Here is a 12,667-nt window from a genome sequence, read left to right as displayed (position 1 = left end):
GAGCTTTAGGCTGGATCAGGTCCTAGTGTCGGTCCGGCCCATAGGTTGGGTCGTGATAAATGTGGTATCAGAGCTTAGGCTCCAGATTCATAGGGAATATTTGTCTAAAGTGTTGGGAAGAGTTTAATAGGAGTCACATGCGAAGAATAGGGTCTATATTCATCTTGCATTGTCATCTTTACTTCTAGTTTCTGCTTTATATAATTGTGTGTAAATATAAGTCTATAGAGCTGTGTAACATGTTGTTTTGAAATTTTGTGGGCTAATGCTGCTGAATTTCAAAAAAATGCGTAGAAGCAGAAGAGCTGCCACTGCACTAGAACCGAATGTGCTTGACGAGGTGTCGGCACAGGATGAGGGGCCTGTCTCGAGGAGGCGGGGTAGGAGGCCTAGAGCTGCTCAAGTAGAAGAGCAGTTGCCACCAGTTCAGGATCAGTCTTTTATGGCTCAGGGTCCCATGGATCCAATAGCAGCTACCTTAGCCGGATTACAGAGAACCATCGATATGATGGCATAGTATATGGTCAACCTTCCCAACAGCAGTAGTCTACCGCACCAAGAGGGGAACCTTACAAATAAATAATTAATTTTAAGAAGTTAATGCCTGGTACTTATAATGTGTCAGATGATGCCTATCAGTTTTTGGATTCCTACAAACAGGCAGGGATGGAGTTACAGTTGACTGATAGGAGGCTTATAGAGTGTGTGCAGCATGTATTAGGGCTAGTGCCAAGACAGTGGATGACAGACTACGTACTACCTCTTATTGAGGGATTATCTTGGACCCAATTTGTGTAACTATTTATCAATAGGTTTGTGCCAGAAAGTTTCAGAGATCAAAAGCAGTGGGCCTTTGAGTCCTTAAGGCAGAATGACAAATCTGTAGATGAATATGCTACAGAATTTCTAGAACTGAGCAGGTATGCCCCTACACCAGTGGCTACAGAAAGTATAAAGGTAAAAAAGTTCCTAAAGGGGCTGGACAGGAGGTATGCAAACCTGACCATGATCTCTGATGTAACACCCCTATTGGTATAGCCTGGTATATTTCACTGTTCCGGTGACCGGTGTCGGTCCGGACAATTAATGGGATTAGGGCCACACTTAAGACAACTTGAGAAGCCATAAACACAAATAATTAGTAATGTTTAACTAGTTAAGTATAAATAAGAAAAACAGAACATAAGAGGTTAAACGAGCCGAGAGTCACAACGATGAGTGACCTCTTCGGGAACGACTGCGAAGTCGTTTTAAACTCAAATTTCGAACCGTAAAAAGTGACGCTGCGGTCCTTAGGACTCTTATGAACATAGTGAAAAAGAGAAATCACGAAAAAGAACTGTTAAGCCAGTCAAATAATTAGGTCAGGGAGCCGGAAGAAATATGAAATTATTTACAAACCGGGTTGAACCGGCGAGGGGCAATTTGGTCAGTTGACCCCGAGAGCTGACTCCTGACCTAACTGTCAAATAAAATCAGAGAAAAGAAAACTTCGGGATCGAGAATTAAATTAAAGAACTAATAGAAAAAAATAAAAAAAAAAAAGAAAAAGATGGAAAAGTCAAAGGTGATGACATCATGAATGATGTCATAAAGAATTAATTAAGTTATTTATTAAATGGGATTTTGTGGTCTTCCATCAACTAAAATAAATTAAGAAAAGAAATGAAAAAAAAATCAATTTTGGTCTTCTTTTTCATATGGTGCCGCCTCACTCCCTCTCTCAACTCTCCCTCTCCACAAACTCCATTAAAGCTCAATTTTGAGCTTGTATATCATAAAATTTCACCATAGAAAAATTAGCCACCATAGTTAAAGCTTATCTAGGCAACTTGAGAAGAGGATTGGGCAAGGAAGAAAGAAGGAAAATTTGAAGAAAAGGAGGAAGAAAATTCTGCTCAAGGTTGGTAATACAAACCTCAATTTTTCTTGCTTAATTAGTGTTTATATGGCATTAAGAGCTTGTAAATAACCTTAAAATGAAATAAAAATATGTGAAGAGGAATAAACTGAAATTTTGGTCGGGTTGATGGGAGTATGATTGGTATGGTTTGATGTGTTTAAAGGGAATTAAAGATGTTAATAAACTTACATTAGTATGGTGTTAAGATGGAAATGCACCAATTGTGATTGAATGAGTGAGTTAGGGTTTGTGAACCAAATTTTGGAAAAATGCATAAATGATATCTTTGATCAATTGTGGACTGAAAAATGGTCAATAATGACCAAAGGAAATGTATGGGAAGTGTTAGAATGGAAGACAAATTCGTAGGTCAATTGGTCATGCTACCTACTTTGAAGGACCAAAACGGGAATTTTACAAGCCCAATTGATATGCCACCAATTGGAGATGAAAATAGACATAAAATAGCACAATTTTCATTAAGGAACCATGGCCAAAAACTGACTAAAACTTGGTGAAACAATTGACCAAAGTGAAATGAGAGCAGGCTGCCACTGCACCAAACTGACCAAATGAATAGTAACTGTTCATTTGGTCATAATTAGAGCTAGACAGGTCAAATTGACCTGAAATTTTACCAGAAATTAGATAAGATATATACCTAAAACTTTCATGAAGAACACCATCCTAAATTATGCCATTAACCTAGTCAAATTATTGAGCAAAGTGGAGTTACTGTACCTGCGATTCTGCAGAATTACCATTGAGCAGTAAAGTTCCAATGGCTATAACTCTCTCTAGAAAACTCCGATTTAGGTGAATCTTGAATCGATGGAAACCTAAGACATAGTAGAACATTTCATATGAAGAAAGTTAGACCAAATTATGAACTTAACTTGATCAAATTATTGAATGAAATTGGACCAAAAATCTGCCAGAACCAAAATTGCAGCATAAATAGTGCACGGGAACAGTAATTGTATTTTGGCTATAACTTGAGCTCTAAGGGGCTAGATTCTTTTCCAAAATAGACTTACGATCAGGCTACTATCAGTTGAGAATCAGGAATGAAGATGTGTCCAAGAAAACATTCAGGACAAGATATGGTCATTATGAGTTCTTGGTAATATCTTTTGTACTCACTAATACACCAGCGGCCTTCATGGACTTGATGAACAGGGTGTTTAGGCCATTCTTAGACCGTTTTGTCATCATATTCATAGATGACATTTTGGTATACTCTCGAACTGAGGAAGAACATGTGTGGCATTTGAGGATGGTGTTGCATGCTTTGAGGGCGCACTAGCTACATGCCAAATTTTCAAAATATGAATTTTGGCTAGAAAGCATCTCATTCTTGGGACACGTGGTTTCTAGTGAAGGCATTCAAGTGGATCCCAAGAAAATTGAGGCTGTAACTAATTGGCTTAGGCCTACAACGAATGTGTGGAGAATAACACATACGAATTTTTGTAGGATTTTGTGTAGCTGGCTACTATAGGCATTTTGTGTAGGATTTTTCTAGGATTGCAGCTCCCCTAACTAAGTTAACTCAGAAGAATGCTCTATTCATTTGGACAGATGATTGTGAGGAGAGTTTCCAGAAGCTTAAGGAGTGTCTAACCACCACCCCTGTGTTGACATTATCGATGAGTGGTGAGGGTGTGTTTTGATGCAGAATGGAAAAGTAGTGACTTATGCTTCAAGACAGCTAAAGAGGCATGAGCAAAACTACCCCACCCATTATTTGGAAATGGCGGCTATAGTCTTTGCACTAAAGATCTGAAGACACTACTTGTATGGTGAAATGTGAGAGATATACACCGACCACAAGAGTTTGAAGTACATCTTCCAATAGAGGGATTTAAATTTGAGACAGAGGAGATGGATGGAGCTTCTGAAGGACTATGATTGTACCATCCAGTACCACCCTGGGAAGGCCAATGTAGTAGCAGATGCTTTGAGCAGAAAATCTTCTGGCAGCTTAGCACACATATCAACAGAGAAGGGACCGTTGATTCAAGAAGTACATGAGTTGATGGATCAAGGTCTAATTTTAGATCTTTCTGACGAGGGGGTATTGTTGGCCCATTTTTCAGTGAGACCAGACCTGCGAGATAGAGTCAGAGTTTCCCAGCATAGAGACTAGCAATTGATGAAGATCATAGAAAGAGTGCAGCAGGGTGAAGGTGGTGAGTTTGGATTTGCTAATGATAGCGCCCTTATGCAAGGTTTTAGGATATGTGTGCCCGAAGTGGATAATCTCAGAAATGAAATCATGCAAGAGGCACACTATACACTGTACAATGTCCACCCAGGCTCCACCAAGATGTACCATGATGTGAAAGATAACTACTGGTGGAATGGCATAAATAGAGACATAGCAAACTTTGTGTCCAAAGCTTGACTTGTCAGAAGGTGAAGTTTGAACACCAGAGGCCGTCAGGGAAGCTGCAAGAGCTCTCTATCCCAGAATGGAAGTGGGAAATGATTACTATGGATTTTGTGACTGGGTTGCCTCGTACCACACGGGGATATGATTTGATATGGGTAATTGTAGACCGTCTAACTAAATCAGCTCATTTCTTGCCTGTGAAGACCACATATTCTGTTGCACAGTATGCCTGGCTCTATATTCGAGAAATAGTCGGATTGCATGGAGTTCTTACTTTCATAATATATGACAGAGGGCCCTAATTCACTTCTCGATTTTGGAGGAAGTTGCAGGAGACACTTGGCACACAATTGAACTTTAGTATCCCTTTTCACCCTCAGACAGATGGGCAATTCAAAAGGACAATCCAAACACTGGAAGACATGCTTCACATGCGTGTTTTGGATTTTGGAGGTCAATGGGATGATCAGCTACCCTTGGTGGAGTTTGCCTACAATAATAGTTATCATTCCAGCATAGGGATGGCATCCTATGAGGCACTATATGGTAGAAAGTGTAGGTTTCCTCTGTGTTGGATGGAAATGGGAGAAGCGAAGGTGCATGATATAGACCTAGTGCAGTACACTTCAGAGATGGTTCCTTTACTCAAGGAACGATTGAAAACAGCTTTCAGTAGGCAGAAAAGTTATGCAGACCCCAGACGAAGGGATATAGAGTTTGTAGTAGGCGATTACGTATTCTTGAAGGTTTCTCTAATGAAGGAAGTCATGAGATTTGGAAAGAAGAGCAAGTTGGCACCTTGATATATTGGACCTTTTGAGGTCACTGATAGAGTTGAAGCAGTTGCCTATCGGTTAAAGTTACCACCCAACCTTTCTCATGTTCATCCTATATTTCACATCTCCATGCTCAGGAAATACATACCTGATCCTTCTCATGTGTTACAACCGGATATTGTAGAGCTAAAGGTAGACTTGACGTTTGAGGAGCAACCTGTAGCCATAGTAGACTACCAAGTGAGACAGCTAAGATCAAAAACAGATTCCTATGGTTAAGGTTTTGTGGAGGAGCCAGTCAGTGAAAGAGTGCACCTGGGAGTCAGAGTGGGACATGCGTATCAAGTACCCTTATCTATTTAATGTGTAATTCTGATATTTTATTCTACCTTGTGTAAAATTCGAAAACGAATTTTTTGTAAGGGGGGAAGAATGTAACACCTCTAATTTTTAAATTAATTATTTTATGGATAGATATTAATATTTTATTTTGTTTAATTTTTAGGAAATTATTTGAAATTTTTCAGGTTTTAAAAATCGGGTTCGATTTATCAAAAATATAAAACTTTGATGATTTTTAAAAATTAATTTAAAGACCACGTGGCAAAACTAAAAATATATTTGGACTCTATGAATTTTTTTGAAATTTTTAGGTCTCGTTTTCGTTCTCAAGGCAGAGTAAAAATTTAAAATTTTGTATCATGAATCAGACCTGTCGAATCGAACCGGACCGGATAGGGCCGGTCCATTTCCTTTTCTTCTTCCCTCTGCGCGCGCCTGATACTCTCTCTCTCTCTCTCTCTCTCTCCTCCTCTCATTGCCCCACCGCCGCCCTAGCCTTCCCAGCTCGCCGGCGCGCCACCCCAGCTGTCCCCCTCTCCGGCCGTCACCTGAGGCGCCGGGAAAATGTGCCTGAAGATGCCCCAACACGCAGTGCACCGATTCGACTTCTCAGGCTAATTTCGGCTGATCCAGCCACCAATCGGACCAGGTCTTGTGCCAAACCTCATTTACACCTCGAGAACTTTTCATAGACACCAATAACACCAAAATTTATCTAGCAGTTTGCCCAATTTTTGTCGGGAAAGTTTTAGCCCATTTCGACTTTTGTGCTAAATTTCTCGCAAACCGTGAACCCAACGAGAAAACCGAGAGTACCGGAGTGCTTCACTCGTTGAGAGATTCGCGGCAATAGCAATTTCAAAATTTTTCGACACTATTTTTTGGTGGGTTCCGTGAAACTTCATATTATTTTTTCGAGTACTAAATGAGCTTAGAAAATTTTGTAAAAATTATATAGTAACCCCCGTATTGTGGGCTTCGTGTAGGTACCTTCAATTCGCGAAAATTTAACGGTTGCCCAGATCTGTAAATTTTGAGTCGGGCAGACAGACTACCAAAAAAGTCTTAGAATTGGGTCAAGATTTTAGCTGCCCCGTCGTTGTTAGATGTCTTGAGAGCATTCCAGGGGTTGGAATCGGCATAGGTAAACCCGAACCTTACTTTTTCTTAATTATATAGCGCTTGAATTTAATTAAAAATCTATAAAATATTCGTGGTAACTTATAAAATTATAATTCCTTTTGCATTAGCTTAGTAATAATGCCAAGGACCGTGGGACAAAATTTTAGAATTTTTAGAGTTCATTTGGATAGTTTTTGCAAAAAGGGTTAATTATAAGGACTAAACTGTAATTTTTCACAATATGATTGTTGACTGTTTAGATGGGCCCAGGAGGGGCTATGTGATGTGATTGAGTTGTGGATGTATGATTTGTGGACATAGAAGTGTATTTTGAGCCTTTTTGCAGGTTGGGTAGGTCCTAGGTATAGGGGAGACTCTGCCGGATTTTTAGCACGGCTTAGGATATCTTTGATCTTTTCTTAGTTTGTATTGAGTCAAATGTATTAAATAATTATAATAAAATTGTCAGCTGAGCCGGGACAGCTTTCTTCCTCCACCCAGCCGCCACAGTGACTTCGGTTAAGTCTGTGAGTAAAATATTAATTTTAATTGTAATTTTGATATTATTATATGTTCAAGCATGCATATGCATCACTTATAAATATATATCTATGTGGTTAAATACTAGGCACATTTTATATTATATTCATAATTATTGAAGTGTCATGGATGTTGTTTGTGGTAATTTGGAGCAGTGTGTTTGCGTGGCGTGCGTGTGGTATGGTATTGGATATGGACAGGACGGGTAGATACGGCTTGAGAGACACTCGTTGGGACCCCGCATTTGGTTTATTAAGCGAAAGTTCGGCTTGAGAGACACTCACTGGGACCCCACATTTGGTTTATTAAGTGAAAGTCCGGCTTGAGAGACACTGGTTGGCAGAGGTTGGATTAAGAGGGCTGTATAGGGGATCAGCTCCCATATATGTATTGTTTGACAGTGTTGGGTGTGCGAGTGCTCCAAATTGCCTTTTTGCTGTTATTAAATGAAATTTATGACGATGTTGCATTTCACTCCACATGGTGTATTAGCTTTAGATAGCTATAGAGATTATGATTAAAATTGATATTTTACTCTCTGAGTCGAACGCCCACTCCTGTTCATCTATTTTTTCAGGCTACAGAAGGATTATTTGTTGTAGCTAACCTGCTCTTCTTCTTCATAGGTCCATTAATAGTATTTAATGTATTTTGTACAATTGAGTTAAATTTTAGACTCTGCATGTGTCAGAAGCACTTATTTTTATTTTGGACCTGTATTATAAAAGTTATGTTGGACCTGTAAAATTATTAACTGTATGCGTGATGAGATTGGATGAGAGAGCTGAGCTCCCATTTGAGTAATGACATTTTGATTATGTGGAGGGTGAGCTGAGCCCCCCAATTTATTATATATTGTGTTTACAGACCGAGCGAGTCAAAAACTACCCGTTAAATGGTCTATTTTATGGCTGGACTCTGTCCGATTGAATTCTTAAAATTGAGTCCAAATGGGCCTTAAAGTTGGATTGAGGAATAGTTAGGCTTACTACGAGTCTTGGAAGCTTTAGGCTGGCTCAAGTTTTAGTGCCGATCCGGCCCATAGATTAGGTTGTGATAAAAAAATAAAGAAAATGATGAGATAATTTACTAACCGTTGAAATTAATGAAATAAAAATGAGATGAATTTGCTGTTGCTTTACATCTTTGACCCAAATGGTGATGGTGAAGTTGCACTTGCACATGGCCCTATTTAAACCTATAATTATAAAATTAATGTCCCGTCTTAAAAATAAGATAAACTTAATATAGACGAGAAATTAACAAGCAATGGATAATTATGAAAGATATATATATTAGGCTGGATTGTCTGCACGTAGACAATAACACCTAAGCCATGGATACTACAAGCTAATCTCATGTTGCCTTGCACATATATTGCATTCTGTTACACATGGGTTCACATGCATCTAATTTCAACTCTATTTGGAATTTTTATTTTATTTTATTTTAAATAAATAAATAATAATTAGTAGCATGTTCAAGTAATTGGCACAGTTATTGATACTGAAACAGCTATTAGTAAATTTGTATTAATACAATTAAACAAATTCATATATTGAAATGGATAATGCATTGAAATTGAAATGGGAAGAGGCAGTTGCCGACATATAGTGGCAGAGGCAGTACGGCGCTGCTACAGAAGCAGCTGCCCCCACCCTCTGCCTCTTTCTCCATTATTATTATTTTTTTTCTTCACTCAGAGAATGTTTTCGTTCTTTTCGGTTTTTGTGTTGGCTACTGTTTCATTTTTCGCTTTACATTTAGTACTCCGTACAACAAAATAGTGACAAAGTGCTTGAAATGAGGGAATAAATTTAATAATTATTAAATTAAATATTTATTTTAAAAATTTTATATAATTAATTAAAATTACGTAAAAATTTTTAAATAAATATTTAATTTAATAATTATTAAATTTATTTTTATATAAATTTAAAATTTTTCATATTTATACTAATTACTCTTCTCTTCACCCAATAGTGCTTTCGATTTTTTCAACCCATTTGAAAAAAAAAAAAAAAAAATCAGTTACATAATTATCGCCGTAAAATACAACTTCTCTAATTTCTCGTTAGCGGAGAAAATGAAGAACCGGAAGTAACGCAAACGAGATGCAGGAGATGCTAAAATACGCAGGGAGGATAGTATGACACACTGACCAAACCAAAGACCAGACCAACAGTGCACCGCCACCAACTTTGTTTACCAGCGCTTTTGTCTGTTTCTTTCTTTTTTTCTCGTTATCATTCTCTACTGTTCAATCCTGACTTTCTTTCTTTTCTTTTTCTTTTCTCTTGTTTTCTCTGTTTCTCTGAGAGAGAGTAGGGAGGAGAAGAGGGCTGTTCATGGTTTGAGTGAGTAAGAATGGAGTGGGAAAATAATCAAGAAAATCAACAGCAACAGCAAGAAAATCAGAATCAGAGAGAACACAGAAATGGAAATAATATCACCAGTGTTCATGGGAATAATGGGAATGGAGGAATGCTGTACGTCAAGGTCATGACAGATGAGCAACTTGAAACTCTTAGGAAGCAAATTGCTGTTTATGCCACCATTTGTGAGCAGCTTGTTGAGATGCACAAGACCCTCTCTGCCCAGCAAGATCTTGCAGGTCTTAACCTCTTTCTATCTCTGTTATATGTGGCAGTCAAATTTTGGTGCAAATGAAAATGACAAACTCTTATGTGCCTCTGTGTGCGTTTCTCTGTTTTCACTGTTGGGGAATTTAAGGTTTGATCAGCTTTCCTTGGTTCATTTATGGGTTTTTTTTTTTTTATGCAAGGGTTTTCTGCTGTACTCTTTTGTCATTTTCCACTTAAAGTAATACTGTATATTTTAGGGATTCATTTCATCTTTACTTTTGAAATTGTATATGTCTCTATGTAGTTTGAAACTTTTGAGCTACCTCTCTGATTTGTTGCTTCAGTGTAACCACGTAGCATTTGAATTGTATTCTTCTTCTTCTTCTTCTTCTTCTTCTTCTTCTTCTTCTTTGTACAATTGGGTTCAGGTAGACCTTAAAAGACTTGGCTAAGATTCCTCATTCATGGCATTTGGATAGTTTGTCTGCTCCATTTACTGGGATTTGTTATCAACTTACCAACAAGTGACCTGTAGATGCTGCACAATTCAGATTTGGATTTATTATTTGTTTGATTTGATTTTATACTTCTTCTGATGGGAGTTGAGCTGCAGTCTCAGCATTGAACTGCAAAGTACACTGTAATTGTGGTGTGTCAAAAAAGATTCCTTCGTGCAAAAAAGTCCTAGCTTTTTTAACTTCTTTTACTGGCTTTTTCCTTTGAAAGGTGAATCGGAACAGTGACGATCAGCCCTATTCTGTTTTCACCACTCAATTCATTCTGGAACACAAATAAGTCTTTTCCATTTATGAAATGTAAAATTCTTTATGAAATCTAAACTCCATTTTGACCAAAGTGTCATATACTATATATTTTTGAAGTTATATGATTTCAACATCAGTTGGTTACTCAAGCTCACCTAGTGCCTTGAAACCAGGTTGATGATGTACGAGATTATTGTACTTTATGGTGTGCCTAGATGCTTTATTTAGCCAATACCGATTCAGAAAATTGGAATACCAACTTATATCACTCCATGATCCTTAACTAGTTTGATTTAGTGGAAGAGACAGGTGATAATGTTTCTATGATATATGTTAAAACTTCTTGACTGAACAGAGTTATTGCCCTTACTAATGCAGGAGGCAGGCTAGGAAATCTGTACTGCGATCCATTAATGGCTTCTGGTGGACACAAAATTACTGCCAGACAGCGTTGGACTCCGACACCTGTGCAGCTTCAAATTCTGGAACGTATCTTTGATCAGGGGAATGGAACTCCAAGCAAGCAAAAGATTAAAGAGATAACCTCTGAACTCAGCCAGCATGGACAAATTTCTGAAACAAATGTGTACAATTGGTTCCAAAACAGGCGTGCACGATCAAAAAGAAAACAATTGGTTGCCTCATCTAACAATGCTGAATCAGAAGTGGAAACAGAAGTTGACTCACCGAATGAGAAGAAGACAAAACCAGAAATATTTCACTCCCAGCAAAACCCTCCAAGGGCCGACGATCTGTGCTTCCAGAGCCCTGAGATAAGCTCTGAATTGCATTTCTTGGGTGTGTTACCAAATCAAAGTACGTACATTTTAACTCTTTCATTTTCTTTTCAACATAAAAATATAATGTTGTAATGTTATGGCACAGATTAGAGTAGAAATGGTCTTAAAGATTAAAAAAATCAGTAGAACCATAACAAGAAATGGAAAAGTTAGCAGTTTCAGAACACCTTCAGTGCCTTGTGAAAGAATAATATAGTTGCCTTTTGATAAAATTTTGTCACATCCATGTTATGTCTTTTTCGGTAATGATGAAAGGTATCTGTAGACTACATGGATATCAAACTTTCCTTTTTATCGATGAATCTAGCAACTCAGGCCAGCTGAGGAAGACTTTCTGGAATCCTATTCTTCTTTCATAAAACATACTTTCTGCTGAAACCATGGATAGCATGTCCTTCTCTGTTGACTCTACCTAGGGCCTTTCCCTTATTGTTTTACTGCCTCACCATATCTGAACTTGTTGTATAGTGTATGCATTCAACAATTATACTAGGTTTGAATAGTGTTATTGTATTATTAGTAGAAAATACATAGAACTAAACTCCTTTCAAATGTTCCCTTTTACATTTTTAAAAGGATTTATTGATAGTGATAGATAATGGTGTCTATTAGATGTAGTCATTAGGTCCGGATGAATACTGCCCGTTCTTTTAAAGTGACTTGGTGTGGGGTGTGAATATGAACTTTGAATAGGTGATTTTGTTTGTTACCAAATCATTTGATGCAGGAGACGACCACCTAACTGGAAAGATGGGAGTACCGGGAAGCTACAATCTTTATGATCAGGCAGAGGACTATGGCATGGCAGGATGACAACCTTTTTGTGTGCTGATGCTAATTTGTTTGACGAACTTTTATCTTACTGGGAAGTCATGGCTTTCTAAGATAGGTTGTTCTCTTAACAATGAAAACAAGAGACGATTTATTCTGTTTGTAAGATAACACCATCCGTTAAAGTGTAGCAGAGTCAGTTATAGTTTTAATGATGGTTGTAAGTTGGAGAATGGACAGACATGTAGCGCATTATAATCTTATTTGGATTGTGTGTTAATAGATTTATGTTGAGGAGCTTCTTAAGTTTGTAAGTGAAAATGAGCTTCAAATGCTTATATTCGGTAATACAGTTGGCTAAAAAAAATGTACCAAAAATGTTGTCCTTTAAAACAGTAAGATATTTTAACTGAATTCGAAAAGTAAAATCCTTTCCTAGTCTTTCAATTCATTGGAGCAACATATGAACCTAACAAGTATTTCAGCAACCCCTCCGCATTGTCCTCATCTTTTTTCATGGAGCAGCTCATTCTTTTTTCTCTAAAATAACAATCTTAGAAGGCATGGGGTTGTCTTCTAAAGAAATGATATTTGCGATGAAGGTGAATTATAAGAGTCATGGAGGACACAGTCCACTGGTGGTGTTTCAAGACATATAAAAATGAATTT

At 37.7% G+C, this 12,667-nt stretch overlaps 1 protein-coding gene across 1 annotated transcript; it reads left to right on the top strand.

The window, feature by feature from the left end:
- Positions 1-9,293: 9,293 nt before the first annotated feature.
- On the top strand, positions 9,294-12,319 carry LOC110660795 (WUSCHEL-related homeobox 13). The gene is made up of 3 exons (XM_021819232.2): positions 9,294-9,692; positions 10,806-11,243; positions 11,955-12,319. Exons 1-3 carry the CDS (start codon positions 9,446-9,448, stop codon positions 12,038-12,040), a joined length of 771 nt encoding a protein of 256 aa, XP_021674924.2. The 5' UTR covers positions 9,294-9,445; the 3' UTR covers positions 12,041-12,319.
- Positions 12,320-12,667: the final 348 nt, after the last annotated feature.

Source organism: Hevea brasiliensis, chromosome 16, assembly GCF_030052815.1.
Source record: "Hevea brasiliensis isolate MT/VB/25A 57/8 chromosome 16, ASM3005281v1, whole genome shotgun sequence".
NCBI lineage: Eukaryota > Viridiplantae > Streptophyta > Magnoliopsida > Malpighiales > Euphorbiaceae > Hevea > Hevea brasiliensis.
The sequence above is the reverse complement of the archived record's forward strand: the minus strand, read 5'-3'. Positions and strand labels throughout refer to the sequence as shown.

Bases quoted from the DNA above. Each gene is read 5' to 3' on its own strand.
- LOC110660795 (XM_021819232.2), top strand. From the start codon at position 9,446: ATGGAGTGGGAAAATAATCAAGAAAATCAACAGCAACAGCAAGAAAAT. The intron at 9,693-10,805 runs GTCTTAACCTCT...TTACTAATGCAG, and splicing joins TGCCCAGCAAGATCTTGCAG to GAGGCAGGCTAGGAAATCTG. The intron at 11,244-11,954 runs GTACGTACATTT...CATTTGATGCAG, and splicing joins GGGTGTGTTACCAAATCAAA to GAGACGACCACCTAACTGGA.